Source organism: Haliotis rufescens, unplaced genomic scaffold (assembly GCF_023055435.1).
Source record: "Haliotis rufescens isolate VD_foot unplaced genomic scaffold, xgHalRufe1.0.p SCAF_9, whole genome shotgun sequence".
NCBI classification, from domain to species: domain Eukaryota; kingdom Metazoa; phylum Mollusca; class Gastropoda; order Lepetellida; family Haliotidae; genus Haliotis; species Haliotis rufescens.
The window spans coordinates 10,495,939-10,515,170 of record NW_025964383.1 but is presented as its reverse complement, the minus strand read 5'-3'; the positions used below and the strand labels follow the sequence as shown (position 1 = coordinate 10,515,170).

The following is a 19,232-nucleotide window of genomic DNA, read 5'->3' as shown; positions in this document are numbered from 1 at the left end:
TCCTGCTTGGTGCAAGATTAACACGTGGCGGCTGTGTGATATTCAGAACGGGGCCAACGTTAACGTTAATGATGTCAAAGGTCAAGTACCCTTTCAGAGAATCACTTAATCAATGTGCGTACTGCATCACGTAGCCTTGCGCCAAGGCTGTACTCAATGATAAGTCCAAGGGCGTACAGTAATCTTATCCTTATAATAAGCAAGTCTAGATAGGACGCCAGTCTTTTCTGGGGACAACTTGCTCTTATTATAATATATAATCTAGAACTTTTTATTTAAACTATGAATTATTTCCTTAGAGATTTAGGCAAGTCTATGCGTCAAGACGAGAAACGGTTTTGTATTAGCGAGTTGATGAAACGAAAAATTGCGAATGTCCGTTGTAATACGTTTGGCACTAAAATACGTGAGTTTCTATGCACTGAAGTATAAATGAATATGATTTATTAATAATAATAGCCCCGAGTGCAACTCTCATTTAGCATGACACGTGCGTAGGAAAACAAAACTCTACGTCCCAAAATAATAGCTCCGCAAGGCATATCAAGCTGGATCAATACAGTAATAGGGATTTGTTTTCGTGAAAGTGACATCTTCACCACTAGGTGTCGCTTCGATTAATGAAAGCTTGTATTTAATGCATGCGTGGAGCAAATGCGGTGATTAATGGTGTCTTTTTTTCTGAATCCTGCCTCGGTTGGGGTGTTTAATCTAATCAAATTTTCTATCAGTAACTATTTGTCTGAAAGTATTAACGCTTAAAATGGCATTATGTTGTTTTTCAACTTTTCTTGAGAACGTGTCATTGTTTGACTGCAACCGGACTTGAACAATATGTTCACCATCTTGTTAAGCCGTACACGAACGGGCTTTCACGTGTTGTATTTTTAAACCGACCCAACCGGTTTGCGTACGTCATGAAATGCAGATGCACTTTAAGCAGAACTTACAACATTCTAGCCAAATATTTTATATGACAACACGCAAGCTCAACTGACGGAGTACACACACACAACATGTCGGCGGTATGCCTCAAGTGACCCGAGCTCATGCTTGCTGGTAATTCGATAGCCTTTCGTGGCCCGTTGCAGCGTACTCTTATCGACAAACCCACGCTATGGTCTGTTTTATAATTTGATTGTTTGGCCGACTCCCATGATAGCTTCACAACGCAGGCTCGCATTCCAATGATATTCCGTAAACAGCATTCAGTGATTATCATTCCGGTGAACTCGACGATTAATTAAAATTGGGTTTTGATATTTACGGAGGCAACCACGTTATATTATGAATTCATACGAGATATGCAACGTACTTTTGGGGCACGCGTGGCCCCGTCGTCTCATGCCCCGCAATTCGCTGTGCAGAGTTGCGTTTCTTGGGCAGTCAAGAAGCCTATTATTGTGGGTTCGAATCCCGGTTCGCCCTTATTATGATTCTAGTCGTGCTCGTGGGTTTCACTAAAACGATAAATGTCTTAGACCTACACCACGCCTGGCTTTCCTCCCCCATTAAGGTGTTAACGCAGTTATATAAAAGGACTTCTGTTCAAAGCGGCGTTAGAACCAACTCGCTCACTCACAATGTGACCGCCTCCGTGGTCTAGTGGTAGAGCGTCTGCCCGGAGAGCTGAAGGTCGGGGCTTCAATCCCCGGCCACGTCATACCAAAAGACGGTAAAAGATGGTACTTGTTGTTACCCCGCCTGACGCTCGGCATTAAGGGGCTAAAACAAGGACTGGTTGGAGACAGTATATTGTACGTATATGTATCTAAGTGGGCTAGCACTATAAAATCGGTATTAGTCCGGACCAGTACAAACAGTCACACACACACACACGTGCATGCAGGTCGCTATCCATATAAGTGCATGTCAGCACCATACCCGTGCTCTGGTCTACACTGAAATTTCTTTGTACCGACGCTAACTCGCTAAACGGGCTGTATAAAGTTTTAGACTTTGTAACAACCACCTAGTCTCTGTCACTAGGGGATATGGGGGCACGGGTGGCCCAGTCGTTTAAGGCGCCGCGATTCGCTGTGCAGAGTTGCGTCCCTTAGGCACGCCAGAAACCTATGATTGTGGGTTCGAATCCCGGTTCGCCCCGATTATGTTTCTAGGTTTGTCAGCACCATACCCGTGCTCGTGGGTTTCACCGAAGTGGTAAACGTCTGAAACCTGCATCACTTCGGGCATTCCTCCCACATAAAACTGTCACGCCGTGATATAATTGGAATACTGTTAAAAGCGGCGTTAAACCCAACTCACTCACTCACTCCCTAGGGGATATGTGAGACCATTGATTTATTTGATCGATTCAATCATTCGCCAACTTCTTCATCAATACAGCTAACGCCATGATAAATATTTTACACAAAAAAGAGCATTGCCCGAACAGCGAGGAATGTCAGGTTCGTTAATATTATTAATCAATCATTCATTAGGATGCAAAGAGATTCTTTTTTATGTCTCGTCAATATCTTTCAAGGTCACATTATCTCTTCAGTCGAACTTGTGTCTGAACGCGCGTGTCGAAGCATGACGTCAGCTTAATTTTGGCCTACTGACCTAGATGTCTGCCCGCACAAAGCCCACAACGCATGCCTTGGTGTGAAAGTCATGCACGCTGCCCTTGTCTGTTATTATCATAAATCAGCGCTCAGCTGTCATTCTAACTGAAATTGATTTGGTCACGTGATTACCCCGACAGCTGACCTTTTCACGTGTAATTGATGGCGGGCTCACGTGACAACGTTCACAATTCTCCACCGCGCTCGGTTTTGTGAAACTCATTAGCTTGTTTCTAACCGAATATTTTATGATCTAATACCAGTCTTTTTAAACGTCAGTAAGGAATTAGCAGTAATTGGATATCAATGAATAACATGAACGTGTGATGCAATTGTTCCTGAATCGTTTGTGTTCGATCACGTCAGCGAATATTGTGGTTGCCAAGATTCACAGCGCTTTCACCCGCTTTCAGTTTTATACGTGAATGCTTTTGTACACAAAGTACATAATATGTGTGTCGCGATGACCTGTAAAATAATTGATGGCATACAATCAGCCGGATCACGCATATACACACAATTCCCATCGAGTCAGTGGCTCGAAACTCGGGTAATTGCTCCGACTTTGCCCCGCAATACCTGAAGGGCAAACTGGGAAAAATCAGCTACGGGATTATCTAGATTGCACTCATTACGAGATATCTCGGCTCATCCCGATACCAACACAACCCTTTAAGCAGAAATAAGTCCACTTGAGACACTGCCGAAAGGTGAGGTGAGGTGAAATTGGGTTTAACGTCGCGTCCAAGATTATTGCACTTATATAGCGACGTGCATGCACGTGTATGTGTGTGTGTGGCTGCTTGTACTAGTCCGGACTGATGCCGATTTATGGTGCTAGCTCACTGAGATACCATGCCGCAGTTTAACATGAATACCCCACTCAGACACAGTTTACTGACTCCGAGCCGACCAGTCCTTGTTTTAGCCCCTTAATGCCGAGCGCCAGACAGGGTAACAACAAGTACAATCTTTTAACGTCTTTTTGTATGACGCGGCCCGGCACTGCCGAAAGAGCCATTCCGCTCATGGTGGGGTTGGCAAATGACAAAGTCAGTGGCTTTTTCATGGTTAACAGAAGTACGTTTGTACACTGATATCTAGACATTTAATCCCAGAAATAAAGTTATCTTACTTCGTAATATAAATGTACAAAATGAAAAAAATAAAATCCAAATGGAGCTTCAAACAATCCTCAAATTCCTAGAGCTGAGGCAATCTTGACTTCCCAAATCATTCTAGACTTGAATTGAAGTCGTTTTTAACAGTTTTCTCTTGGGTCTAGGTGACTGACAGATATCGAGCAATATGTATTTAACGGTAAAATTTGCAGTGGAAACATATTCTGTGATAGTCACGTGCACTATTGAAACTAGTGACTCCTGTTCAACCATGGTCAGAACATTTAGTTTTGAATGAGAGACTGGTCCAAGTCTATGAGCTTCCGTCTAAGGCGCCGCGATTCGCTGTGCAGAGTTGCGTCCCTTGGGCACGCCAGAAACCTGTGATTGTGGGTTCGAATCCTGGTTCGCCCCGATTATGTTTCTAGGTTTGTCAGCACCATACCCGTGCTCTTGGGTTTCACCGAAGTGGTTAACGTCTCAGACCTGCATCACCCCCTGTGATATAACTGGAATAATGTTAAAAGCGGCGTTAAACCCGACTCACTCACTCATTGGTCACCGCACCAATTGTTTTTAGGTTATATTTTCATGTTATTATATCACATGACACTAAAAACAGATCTCTCTACCGCAACCACCCACAGCCCCACCCCATAATGTCCAATAGCTGGTCCCTTAACCACTGACATTCTATTGGTATTTTTTATCTTATTTCCACATTAGTATGTATGTAATTATCGCAGTAGGAACGAACCTATTTCTGGAACTTCTATAAACAGAAATTCAGATTAGAGTTGCGCGGAGAGAGCTATTCCCCAACATATGGTAATCTGGCGGATCTCAGTCGTCGTCGCTGTTTCCGCACATCGATGTAGGTCTACGTTACAAGTTTAATGAGTATATAGCATTTCATTCATTTTTGAAACAATGGTAATGGTAGTTGAAACATAACTTTGTATCAGCAGTTCTTTTTGTTTCACATACTTCTCAATCATCATCATCAGCAGCAGCAGCATCATCATCATCATCACCTCCCCTAGTGGTTGGTTGTTTGGGTTTTTTAGCGCCGCACTCAGCAATATTCCAGCTATCATCGAGTCTGGACCAGACAATTCAGTGATTGATATCATGAGCATCGATCCACGCAATTGGGATCGATGACATGCTTCAAACCAAGTCAGCGAGCCTGACCACCCGATCCCGTTAGTCGCCTCTTACGACAAGCATGGTCGCCTTTTCCGGCAAGCATGGGTTGCTGAAGACCTATTCTACCCCGGACCTTCACGTCATCTACCCCAGTGACGATCCGGGTTAGGATGTCCGTATTATTTCAAGTCCCGCCCGCCTTGGAATAAAAAAAATCTGTATTTCAATTCTCCACGTCGCTATGGAAAATTATGCTCCGATGTGACAAAAACAAATACACGACTACAATTGCACGCTCATAAACAAACACAGGTCAGCTTGATCACTCTTCAGCTATGTTTATTTAAAATTCGTTTCCGTGGGAAAGCTTCTCGACGTACGTCATAAATTAATTCAAAGACATACCAAGCGTTTTAAATTTTAAAATGTGATTTTTGGTATTCAGTACCCCATTTTTGTCATACGAGATGACTAACGGGATCGGGTTGTCAGGCCCGCTGACTTGGTTGAAACATGTCATCGTATCCCAATTACGTTGATCGGTGCTCTTGTTGTCAAACACTGCAGCTATTTCTTTCTCAACTCCCGTAAGAATCGTGATAAGCAATGATATAAACCATCACATGATCATACTACCGGATACCCATTATGAAAAGGGTGGGGTGGATTTCAATATGCATTAAGTTAAAAATACATGCCTGTATGAGTCGGATCCCGCGTGTACGCTGTTGTATCTTTTTGTCTGTTGTATCATGTAATTTGGCCTTTGGCCTATACCGAATAAACAGGCTTATTTAATGTGCTGGCTTAACCGTTCTTCTTCTACGACTTGAGGAAATGCAGTTTTACCATAGGCTGAGTTGATTTATCAGTGCGCGGGGACGGATTTAAAGGATGACCGATTTTGTATACACAAGGCGTATTTGATTCTAGTAGTTTATATATGTACACATATGCATAAGTATAGATAAGTATATAAAGTTACATAGTCTAATACAGATAATGCGGTAATTGTGGAGTGTGTCCTGGAATCAAATACATATACATATACAAATAATATATATATTTAATCACATATATATATATATATGTAAATGACCCGTGAAGATTCCGGGATAGAATAGGTCTTCAACATCCCATGCTTGCCGTAAAAAGGCGACTATGCTTGTCGTAAAAGGCGACTAACGGGATCGGGTGGTCAGGTTTATGACTTGGTTGATGCATGTCATTAATCCCAATTGCGTGGATTGATGCTCATGATATTAATCAATGGATTGTCTGGTCCAGACTCGATTATTTACAGACCGCCGTCATATAGCTGGAATATTGCTGAGTGCGGCGTTAAACAACAAACCAACCAAGCAACCTATATATATATATATATATAGAGAGAGAGAGAGAGAGAGAGAGAGAGAGAGTCGCCATTCAGTTTGTTTCCGAATATAAACTTCTATCCATCTCTATATTTAAAAAAAAACTTAAATGCCCTTTGAATATAAATTCCTTGAAAGTATTCCGATGGTGATATACATTGTATTTGTTTGGAGGTATCATGGAACATGTTTAACCGTTACACAGACAGTAGATCAGAATGTCATATATGATAAGATTCTGTGCATTGCTTTAAAGTTGATCCTGAGATTGCCTGTATCACAATCGGAAAATGTTAGAAATTAAACATTCGTATTTCTTTTTCTTCAGACCAATTCACGATGCTGTTGAAAACGACCACGTAGAAATTGTCCGCCTTCTCCTGTCGTGTGGCGCCGACCCAAGCATAGCTACGTATGGCGGCAAGACCCCGATAAAGATATCTCACTCGCCCGCCATGACAACCCTGCTCAAAGGTTTGTGACCCTGTGTACATTCTGACCTTGACGAAACATGTATAACCTTTGACCTTTTTATGACGTCATAGGAAATTTATGCGAATTCCGGTGTGAGGTTGTTTATTTCCCCCTTCAGAGCGCACATGTACCGGTTTGTACCGGTTTGCACCGAAATGAAACAGGCACTTAAATACAAACGCGGATAATAGATATCGCCTGTTGATAAAAAAAACACGTCATAGTTGAATGCGTACACAGCCCCAGGCTGTTTAATATTACATTAAATAGTGATTGCGTGTTCGGATTACAAAATGAAGACTTGGCACGATAACATTCCAAAACATGGCGTTAGATTATCTCTTATTGAAACACAAGTTAAACATCATCTATATTATTGAGTAACGCGACTTTTAGACCTGGTTGAAGGAGCCATATTGTGTCCCACTTTCACGACAACAGCAGTCCACGACGATACAATGTCCCATGGGACGAGCAGCAAGGGATTTGTTTTGCGACACTGCGTCCGCTTGTCTTGGGGGTGTGGGTCACTCGCCAGCTTGCGGTCAGCGTTTAAGTGGCCAGAGCCCTTCTTGTGATTAATTAGATACTGTGACCTATAGCTAGGAAGGATGGCGAGACGCTAATGAGCTTTGGACCTGACGCGAGATGGATCGGTCAGGTTTACGACATAATCAATAAATTGATCTAGAATTGGCTGAGTGCATGGAGGTTCGACTGAGAAGCCCCGATGCGTAAACGCTGTATCATTTGCTAATAGAGTTGTAGAGGGTCACGGTATGATATTAGCAGTTATAAAATTTCTTATTGATATTCTTCATGCATAAGGGCATCTCATTATTAATTCGATATTTAGACACGATCGATATTTTTTAATGCTTTTCGAAATGAATCCAATATGCATTATTTTCGGTTGTATACTTTTGTATGTTTCAATATTTGGAACATCTGCCCAAGGCAATGGAGGTGAGGTGAAATGGGGTTTAACGTCGCGTCCAAGATTATTGCACTTATATAGCGACGTGCATGCACGTGTGTGTGTTTGTGTGGCTGCTTGTACTAGTCCGGACTGATGCCGATTTATAGTGCTAGCTTACTGAGATACCATGCCGCAGTTTAACATGAATACCCCACTCAGACACAGTATACTGACTCCGAGCCGACCAGTCCTTGTTTTAGCCCCTTAATGCCGAGCGCCAGACAGGGTAACAACAAGTACCATCTTTTAACGTCTTGTATTATTGTTTTAATATTATACGTCATCATGATTCATGTCGCAAAGTAATCTGAAACACGGTTACTAAAATATGTCATGGTGTTATATATCATATTTTCAAAAATATCAATATCAACAGGTAATGTTTTCATTCAAAGTATTCTTATTGTTAACGTTTTGAGTGTTAATAATAATAATTGTCTTTTCATGACAGGATACTTTGGAGACATCAATGGATTTGACACTGAGAACGAAGAAACGCCATGGGAATTCAACGGTACATCCGTATCATGCGGTGAGTTGACAACCCAGGGTCACGTAATCTCCCAACAGATCTGGACCCGTGAAGATCCGGGTTGGAATATGTCTTCAGCAACCCATGCTTGCCGTAAAAGGTGACCATGTTTGTCGTAACAGGCGACTAACGGGATCGGGTGGTCAGCATTGCTGACTTGGTTGATGCCTGTCATCGATACCAATTGGGTGGATCGATATTCATGATGTCAATCACTGGATTGTCTGGTCCAGGCTCGATTATTTACAGACCGCCGTCATATAGCAGGAATATTGCTGAGTGCAGCGTTAAACAACAAGATTGGCACAACTACCCATGTAAGAAGTCAAATCCATGTAATGCACGTCTGTTCACTCAATATTGAACCAATTCACTTATGACCGTTAAACGTCAATCAAGCTAACATGGCGGCATAGTTTTTTTTATTTGATAATAATTTCAACGCAATGTCTATAAACATAAGGATATACTCAAAAAGCATGATCTGTATATGGATACATACATTATTCAAAATAAGCATTATAAAAACAAATCCATTCTCATACTTTAGAAGACCGCCTACGTGGTCTAGTGGTAGAGCGTCCGCCCGGAGAGCGGAAGGTCCGGGGTTCGATCCCCGACCGCGTCATACCAAAAGACGTTAAAAGATGGTACTTGTTGTTACCCTGTCTTTCGCTCTGCATTAAGGGGCTAAAACTAGGACTGGTCGGCTCGGAGTCAGTATACTGTGTCTGAGTGGGGTATTCATGTTAAACTGCGGCATGGTATGTCAGTATCCACTATAAATCGGCATCAGTCCGGACTAGTACATGCAGCCACACACACACACACACACGCGTGCATGCACGTCGCTGTATAAGGGCAATAATCTTGGACGCGACGTTAAACCCCATTTCACCTCACCTCACCTCATAGTTTAGAAAAATGCCGTTCCCTCATCGCGGAATAACTGTAACTGGAAAAAAAAGAGATTCTTTTATAGGAAGACCAGCTCCTAGTTTATCGTGCTGTGGGAATCTCCAAGGAATGTGAGGAGAGCAACGTGGCGTGGAGTACTTCACATTCCGCGATCACCTGTACGACGCGCAGATGAGACGAGCAACACGTGCTGCTCGTGCTTGTAGAACGCATGCGCATCACGTATTCGATATCGTTGTATCTGACGTTTCACTGGTGAGGTGTACCGTAAATAATCTTGGACTGGTATACAGATTAACATATTGTACAATATTCGCCGACTTACCGATTGTAATATTCATCATCCCTAAAAACGAGCTGCTTTTTCAAGGGGGAAGCTACTTTGGATTAAAAAAAACACGTACGATATTTTCTGTTATTTTAATCATTAACTTAAATATGATTATTTGATATATGTTTGATCAACATAATTTTTTTTTTATAATATCAGGTTTTATGCATCTTCTCGAGGCAAGGGGGTTAACTGACTATAAAAGTCCAGTCCATAACTCGTGATAGCCACTGGTGGCGCTACGATCGAACCCAGAAATCCCGGCCTCGTTCGGCAAGGGTGGAAACTGGACTTTTCAAGTCAGTTAACCCCCTTGCGTCGGGAAGATGGGATTTATGTTTCGCAATGTGGTTGCGTCAAGTGCGAACCGCCAGTACAATAGGCCTATGTTTTTCAAGTGTGTATTGTGTGCGAGCACAAGCATGGCGACCGGTGAACTGTGTACAGTTTATGGAAATGAGGTTCACAGGCATTTTATGCGAAACCAGGCTCAGGGCCTTGGCTTGACTAAACACTATGTGTGACACATTATCCTTGCCATTTTATTGTATGTGATATACACGAACATTATGAAATGAAATAATTTTTGGAGATCTTTTGCGCGAAGTTAAGTTGTCTTTTAAGATGTAATATAAAGAATGTCAGAAAACTGAAGTGAGTGAGTGAGTATGGTTTTACGCCGCTTTTAGCAATATTCCAGCCCCACCGCCATTTGGGGAAGCACGTCTGTGAGTGAGTGAGTGAGTATGGTTTTACGCCGCTTTTAGCAATATTCCAGCCCCACCGCCATTTGGGGAAGCACGTGCAATGGAACGAGCATGCATAAATAACACACAACCCTGTAATTAGCAAACAGAAGAGTTTTACAGCAGACATTCATTCCCCTGGGGAATATAATTATATTCTTATATGTCGAGGGTATAATTCATAGTAATATGCTCATTTCAGATGAGGGGGCCATACAGATGCTGATTCATTTCGCTTTGATGGCTGACCACAAACTGGATATTTGCACATGTAATCAAATGATACGGACGTAATGATTCGATGGAAATAAGTATGTAATCGATTCTGCACGATCTTGAATATGCTGTACGGTACACTGCCGAGACTGGTAGGTCGTGATTCGATCCCCTAGCCGCGTCAAACTAAAAGAGGTTAAAATGTTGTACTTTTCGTTAGCCTTCCTGGTCCTCGGCTTGAGGGGCTAACAAGGATTGGTCGGGTCGGAGTCAGTACACTGTGTCTGTCTGTGGTATCCGTGTTAAAACTGCGGCTTGGTATCTGGGACCAGTACAATCACACAATCACACACTCACACGCCCGTACGCTTATTCGCACACACACAGACACGTATGGAGTGAGTGAGTGAGTGAGTGAGTATGGTTTTACGCCGCTTTTAGCAATATTCCAGCAATATCACGACGGGGGACACCCGAAATGGGCTTCACACATTGTACCCATGTCGGGAATCGAACCCGGGTCTTCGGCGTGAAGCGCGAACGCTTTAACCACAAGGCTACCCGACCGCCACTTGAGATTGAATGCGGCAATTACGTCCGATTGGAGTGCTTTCTTAAGGGGCGATGGTTTCTCCTTAGTTCATTATCGTGTTAATACCGATTTAGTTTACTAATATGTTTTTGTGATTCTGACTAAACATATTTGAAAGAGAGAAAGTGATGTCAATATTCCTAGGCAACGGAGTCGTATCACAAACTGCGCGCACTTGATGAATATCGTGTTATGTTTATATGTCAAAGGAAGACAGCCTTTATGAACAGGTGGGGCAGGATGACTAATGACATTTGTCTGCTGCGATACAAGTCAAAGATAGGATTTGGAAAACGATATGTCATGCACATGTGAGTCAGCGAAATGAAATCACGAAACAAGAAAGTTAATTGGAGCTTCGTGTCTCACGGGATGAAATGGCACTGTACTGAATATTGCTCAATCACGGTTATAAGAAAACCGTGTACGGTATACGCCCTAAGCATACCTAACAACGACGACCTGGCAACCATACGATAATAGGCAATGTTTCCATGGATACGATCGAATTTCATTTTCAGAGCGATTGAATGGCGTTCTCCGCCGCAATCTGAAATGTCTATCAATAACTGTTTATCAAAGATCAAATTCGGGATAATTACGCAAGTCAACTGCCGACAGCGTGGGTAACGGACCATGTCGTTGGGGTAGATGTCGCATTTGGCAACCATCCGATTCCCTTTTTTTGTCGGCTCTTACGGAGCACGTGGTGTACTATATCCCCCTATAGACAATTATAAGGGAATACATTTTTCTATAAACTCTGTTGTCGGCTGTATTACAGCTGAAAACATGTCGTCCAAGAAAGTCGCCGCCTCGCGTGAATGAGTCTTTCGCGGATTTTTAGAAATTTTACAGCCACGTCGGATCAGGGCCCACTTGCACAAAGCGATCTTAGCGCTAAGATGATCGTAACTCCCATACTTTAGCATAGGCTTACAATAGTCTTAGCGCTGAGATCGTTTTGTGCAAGTGGGCCCAGGACTCTTCTAGAATGGGTTTAACACGTGTTAGGGATGAGGAGCGAACGACCTACCCACGGGGCAATTTCTTCGCCTCTAGAAGATGGATGCTGGTCGGCGTGGCTGGGGTAGGATGACACACCAGTTCAGCAAGCAAAGCAAGGGAAAATATGTTAATGACAGTATACATTTGGTCATACTGCATATATCACCTTGCCTGCGGGTATCTATAGATGCATCTTTTCATCAGTTATCTTTATGAATAGAACATATAGCTTGAAATCTAGTCATGCCATCAACAAACACAACAGTCATGGAAAGAGTTCCAATTGGGTTGAGACAGAGCTGTCCAGCTCTCAAATTAATTTCGACCACCTCCGTGGTCTAGTGGTAGAGCGTTCGCGCGGAGAACGGCAGGTCCGGGGTTCGATCCCCGGCCGCGTCATACCAAAAGACGTTGAAAGATGTTACGCTGTCTGGTCGGCTCGGAGTCGGTATACTGTGTCTGCGTGGGGTATTCATGTTAAACTGGGACATGGTATCTCAGTGGGCTATAAATCGGACTAGTACAAGCAGCCACACACACACACACACACACACACACACACACACACGTGCATGCACGTCGCCATATAAGTGCAATAATCGTGGACACGACGTTAAACCTAATTTCAGATTAATGTGTACCATACAAGGTCAAAATGAAATGGGACCTAACGTCACTTTTTAAAAAAAGTTACACTTATATAGCAACGTCCATACGTGTCCCGACGTGATATTGCTGGAATATTGTTAAAAGCGGCGTAAAACCATACTCATTCACTCACTCACTCCATACGTGTCTGTGTGTGTGCTAATAAGCGTACGGGCGTGTGAGTGTGTGATTGTGTGATTGTACTGGTCCCAGATACCAAGCCGCAGTTTTAACACGGATACCACAGACAGACACAGTGTACTGACTCCGACCCGACCAATCCTTGTTAGCCCCTCAAGCCGAGGACCAGGAAGGCTAACGAAAAGTACAACATTTTAACCTCTTTTAGTTTGACGCGGCTAGGGGATCGAATCACGACCTACCAGTCTCGGCAGTGTACCGTACAGCATATTCAAGATCGTGCAGAATCGATTACATACTTATTTCCATCGAATCATTACGTCCGTATCATTTGATTACATGTGCAAATATCCAGTTTGTGGTCAGCCATCAAAGCGAAATGAATCAGCATCTGTATGGCCCCCTCATCTGAAATGAGCATATTACTATGAATTATACCCTCGACATATAAGAATATAATTATATTCCCCAGGGGAATGAATGTCTGCTGTAAAACTCTTCTGTTTGCTAATTACAGGGTTGTGTGTTATTTATGCATGCTCGTTCCATTTCCCAATCATGTTGTGGAGTCATAAGGTGTTTATGCCCAAACGCCAAATAAAAGTCGCCGTTTTAGCTTGTCAATTTCTTCAGCGGCAAGAACTCACCACACGTGCTGCCGTGACGTCAGTTGGCTGTTTGCCAATTTTTGTGATTGATTGCTTTGCCTTATGTCAAATTGCCCTCGTACGCCGAAGAAAACAAGTTTAGATCACTGAAATAGCTTTCTCGTCGTTGCTATTGGAACAGCGGGAAAAAGTTGTTTTTGATGTATTAGGCTTGCTGCAGTCTTACTGAAGATAAAAATATTTTTAAAATAATTTGTATGTTGTTTGTCGTAAACTAGTTGACAAACAGTCATGAAATATTTTCCCGATTAAAATCAATTCAATGGGATTAGGGTTCGTTTGTTTGGCGATTCAAAATAACTGGAGCGTGTAAGAGGAATTAAAAGACGTAACTCCCTTTTATCGTGTGTAAATACATTTCATTCATATTTTCGAGGAAGCCGGCGTCTTGTAGTTAATACTGTGTACAGACTGCAGGTCTTATAAGTACAAGAACTGTGCTCAACAATATAAAAAAAAATCCCTTCACCACATTTGGGTTTCGCAGTGGTGCATGAAATGACAGCATTTCTCACTGAACCAAAGCAACGCGTGCTGGTCGGCAGATAAACGGGACCGATATTATCATGCTCCGTAAATAGCATGCTCCGAAATACTGAAATACTCATCTCGGAAAACCTCTCGCATCTTGGCACGGAAGTTACCTCCAAGATGCGCTCGCAGGACCCGACTGAATCAACACGTCCTAAACATCAGCAAACTTCTCCGCGCAGAAAGGCAAACGACCTATTTCGACCAACCTGATCTAAAAATACACCTCATCTGAAATTGGCATTTCTTTGTTGGCTCGGCAGCCGCGTATAATCCTGATTATCCATGTTTCAGATGCTGCGGAGGGCAAGGGGTTTGACATTTTTGCTGACGTGCCCTCTGACCCGGAAGACGAGACGGACGACCTCTTTGACGTGGAGATGACGTCAGCGATCCGAACCTATGACCTCCACCTTGAAAGCGCAGACAGGTGGGTTGTTTACTCAGACACATGATGCTTGTCTGTCAGTTTTTCACGGATGACGTTTGACACTGACTGCTGAGGAAGACAGTTAGATGTAATCATGTCTCACACCCATGTCACGAGTTGTAGAAGACACGTTTGTGAAATAAATGTAAATTTATTTAGAAGATATGCATTGTGTCGAACGAAACTAGCAGATTTAACTCGAGAAGTATCAATAGGCGTACGTGTAGTTTTGTATATTTGATGTTTAACGCCGCACTCAGAACTATTCCAGATTTTAGACGGCGGTCTCCAAATTCTCGAATCTGGACAAGACAATCCAGTGACTGACATCACGAGCATCTATCTGCTCAGTTGGGTTACGATGACACGCATCCACCCAGTCAGTGAGCCTGACAACCCAATCCCGTTAGTCGCCCCTTACGACAAGCATAGTCGCCTCTTACGACAGGCAAAGTTGCCTCTTACGACAAGCATAGTCGCTTCTTACGACAAGCATGGATTGCTGAAAACTCCAGACTCAATTATTTAAAGACCGCCGCCAAACGTGCAAATCAAAATCAAAGTAGTGGGTAGTAGAAACTGCAGTACTAATCGTAGTAGCCAGCAAAATATTACCAGATGTTTGTACATGTTAGAGTAGGAGACACATACTTAAAGCGGTAGTTTCATCAGTAGAATCGTGAATGTGTCAGATTAGTTTTTTTCGGCTCTGTGAAGTCATAGGACGACCTGTCATTTTGTAGGGACTGAGATGCAGGCCATAGATAGTGCTATAGTACAGGGAAAGTCGAAGTACAGGAAGCAGTAGTAGTAGTAGTAGTAGTAGTAGTAGTAGTAGTAGTAGCAGTGAGTTCGGGAGTCGAACCCGGGTCCTCGGCGTGAAGAGCGAACGCTTTAATCACTAGGCTACCCGACCGCCCCAGTAGTAGTAGTAGCAGCAGCAGCAGCAGTAGTAGTAGTAGTACTGGTAGTAGTATCAGTAGTAGTAGTAGTAGTAGTAGTAGTAGTAGTAAGCAATCCATAAAGGGAGGTTAGTTTTAGTGTTGTAGAGATCTGAAACAGATGTGTTAACATTAGTGTTTTTGCAGCACTTGGTGCAAACCTTATTTTCATCTTCAGAGTGGGTTATGTCATCCGTGTAATAGACTAACGAAAGTAGCACATGCAATTGTAAATGTAGAAAGTCGAAGTAGATACAGATGCGGCTCCTCTTACCATCCTCAACATAATGATCACCACAGACTTGTCTGATCGTTCCTAAATAAATATTCAGTATGACAGAACGTTCTGTTATATTGTCTTGTTGCGGAAAAGAATATCCTTCCTTGCAAAGATAGTATGTTTTTGTGGTGTGTTTTAACATTTGTTCTATTTTCAGACTGGACCGCTATGTATGTGTTCGAGACGCTATGGCCGATTTCCGCATGTCCAAGGATGATATGAAGAAGATATGCGGAAACACGGTTCAGCTGCACAAGATATCAGCTGGAGCTCTGTGTAAATCAGCAGAACACAACGTACTAACATTCTGCCACCAGAATGTGTCGCCAGTCGAGCTCATGAACTTCCGAGATTACAAAACGCTGGAGCCAAAAATGATCGAGCATTTGAAGAGGTCTGCGGACAGCACGAAAGTCAAAAAGGCCAAACCGAAAAAGAGGCCATCGACGCCATCGAAGAAGCCGCGCAAATCGAAACAGTTGGTCGAATCCTCCGATAACGAGAGCGATGCGACGATAGACTTCGGCAGTCCGTTTAACAGCGACGACGAGAGCGTCGATTATATGGATCTGTACTCATTTAATGATTTTGAACATGAAACCACAAACACGGAACAGAAGAAGCCCGTGAAATTCACGTGGAAACAGGAGTTATGCGTTCAGTTGAAGAAGGAAACGTTTCCTCGAGTAGAGACTCCTAAGCCTCGACGGAAATCAACGGAGAACACGAAAAACGAGAAACACGAACCAAACAGTGCCGGAAAACCGGAAGCGCGTCATCCCTTGAAACCGTCACTGAGTCATGCGTCCAAGTCGGATTCCAACGTTTTGTTCAAGACGAAACTAAGTAACTCGTCCAAATCTAAAAGTGACCCAAACCAGTTCAGTGGGAAAAGTCTACACTCATCTAAAATGCGAATTCGTGAAAATGCGTCAATTGACGCGACCAAAGCTTCTATTAAGGCTCAAAGTGAACACATTTATTCGTTTGACGAACATGACAATATGTTAGCGGCCGGAGAGGATCAAGAGATTAGTTTTCCACGCATGGACCGCCTGCTCTCGGAAAGGGGAGACAAACACGGCCTCCGTAAGGAACGGAGTGTGGACTGCAAGAAAGGGCTGGAGAAATCATTTAGGACTATTATGAGCAATTCCAAGGAGGACCACTTCCGTTTCAAAATTGGGGCGGTCTCACAAGACTCTCACGAGAACTCGCGAGGTTCTCACACCGGAAGTGACACATCCGATACGATACAAGCGCCCAACAACTTTAAAACGTGAGATCGCAAGCAGCGATGTGATTAAGCATTTAGAAACACAAGCACAATTGCCCGTTTGAATATAATTGCATTTCAAGACCATTTCGGCCGAATTGATCATTCCCTTGTCGCGGAATCAATACATTTCTGGTCGCCATGGATACGGTCGTCGTCCTAGCGTTTTGCGATGGCGACTGCCTGTGAGGATATTAATACCGGCGCTCGGTGATCGACGCGTAATAAATGAAATAGATGCTTTTAATCGATATCTTGGCATTCGATATTGTTTGCTCTTGACAGGTGATTGACAGCAATATGTGATTATTGTTCCGCTTGTGAATAGCCGCCAACTGGATATATATCTGTGAAATTGGACATCTTGTGATCTCATAATGGTATTACCTATAGCATGTGTGAAAGAAACTTAAGCAGTGTAATGTGACTATGAGCATCTGTACTGATTGTTTGGTATGTTCATTCCTATTGTGGTGAATGCTTTCGATGCAAATGTCACTCTAGTTCGTTGACAACGATTCGTAGTTTATCCTCCGTTTCTTTCAAATAAGGATTACAATTGAGTTTTGCGAAAAATATACATCTTGTTGCTGCCTGTAAGAGAGATTCAATTGTGATTTCATGTCAAATATATTGAAGTATTATGATTGTTGAATTCTATGATATGATGCATTTCAATTGTTAATTTCACATTTGAAATGGAGATCTCTTCACACCGGCCACAAGAGGGCTCGGTGGATAATTGTGTCGTTGTTTTGATAAGTTTTTATTGAATCTGTTATATTAAATGGCATAATGTTCATGACATAATCCGTTGACACTTTCAAAATGGTCGTTCTAAGGATGCTGGCCATATCATTCACATCTGGTCGACGCATATTTATAATTGACGTTAAGAACGAAGTCGATATGTTACGCACCTAAATACATTGTGTTCCGTTTTAACATTCAGGGTTTATCGCCGCGATCACTGTTATCAGTAAAACAGAAAAAAACACTGTTTGAGTATGTCTAACTTATTTCATTTAGAGTTCATCGTGAACCGTGTTTTATCTTGTTACGATATGTTTAATTTGTTAATATTGTGCTAAAGAAGTCTGAGTTACCTCCCTTGTTTTTGGCGTCAGTTGCTATGTAGTGAATATTGATGGGATTATCCTAAATACACGAGTTGATATACTTTTCAAGAATTCATTCCAAACACATTGTCTTCTGATGAGAATCAATTTATGGTTGAGGGCATTTAAAGCTATCGACCAGAACGTCGTTTTCGTCAACGCGCTGTGTGGAGCTTGGTGTTGTTATGTTACTATGACCTTGCACTGTTCGGAGTTTGTCAGTTTGATGAATATATAGACGGATGCCACGACCCAATGTTCTGGATGATCAACGAATGGGAAAAAAGGATTAGAGTAGCTAGTGCCGTCCATTTTGTTTGTTTTACGTGCTCATATGCGATACTATATTCTGAATGGTAACCCTGTTTGCATATGTGTTCAATGTCACGTTACAAAGTGTTAAGTATGGCAGTGAAAATAAACCGATTTGTTCTAGTCCTCTGTGCGTGTTGTGTCAACAAGGAGACGATTAATGAGCTTCCTTTTTATATAACCATTAAGGCCTTGGATGTCTTGAACAACAGCTGCCTTTGAACCGAGATCAATTCAACACGTTCACATGGCGTGTGTGTTATAAGAAGCGACGTTATTTCCGAGCAAACCCGTCAAGATCCGGATTAGAATAGGTCTTCAGCAACCCATGTTTGTCGTAAGAGGCGACTAACGGGATCGGATGATCAGGCTCGCTGACTTGGTTGAAGCATTTCATCGTTTCCCAATTGCGTATATCGATGCTCATGATAAATTCTCAATTACTCTATTGTTTGGTTCAGACTCGATAATTTACAAGCACCGTCATATAGCTGGACTATTGCTGAGTGTAGCGTTAAACAACAAACAAACAAACAAACATTTGCTAGTCCATGAACAAGACCGGGGTGTTTGAAGGTTTCGTTTTACAATGTGGGGAATCCATGCGGTGACGTGACGACTGAACGATGTATTCAAAAGAAAGAAGCAAACGCCAGCACAATATTTAAGTTTTAAATTGAGAATTTGAAATTTAGATTAACCCTATATGTATTGTCTAGCGACTCTGTAATTATATATTAACGTTCGATAGCAATATTAACGTCATCAAACTGTATAAATATAACGTCAACACCAGGATCCATTTTCTGTCCTGCATGTTAGCATGACCTGCTATTTTCTAATCTGAATTATAATACTGGGCATATCCAACTCATCCC

General features: G+C 42.5%; 1 protein-coding gene across 9 annotated transcripts in view; it reads left to right on the top strand.

Annotated features, from left to right (window-relative positions):
• Window positions 1-18,477, top strand: part of LOC124123177 — a 76,761-nt gene extending 58,284 nt beyond the window's left edge. For all 9 annotated transcript variants that reach the window (XM_046486465.2, XM_046486456.2, XM_046486464.2 and 6 more), the window contains 4 exons: window positions 6,542-6,687; window positions 8,118-8,198; window positions 14,292-14,427; window positions 15,806-18,477. In XM_046486465.2, coding sequence (XP_046342421.2) covers window positions 6,542-6,687; window positions 8,118-8,198; window positions 14,292-14,427; window positions 15,806-16,931 — 1,489 coding nt within the window. In that variant the 3' untranslated portion in view covers window positions 16,932-18,477. The remainder of the gene's footprint in view (window positions 1-6,541; window positions 6,688-8,117; window positions 8,199-14,291; window positions 14,428-15,805) is intronic.
• Window positions 18,478-19,232: the final 755 nt, after the last annotated feature.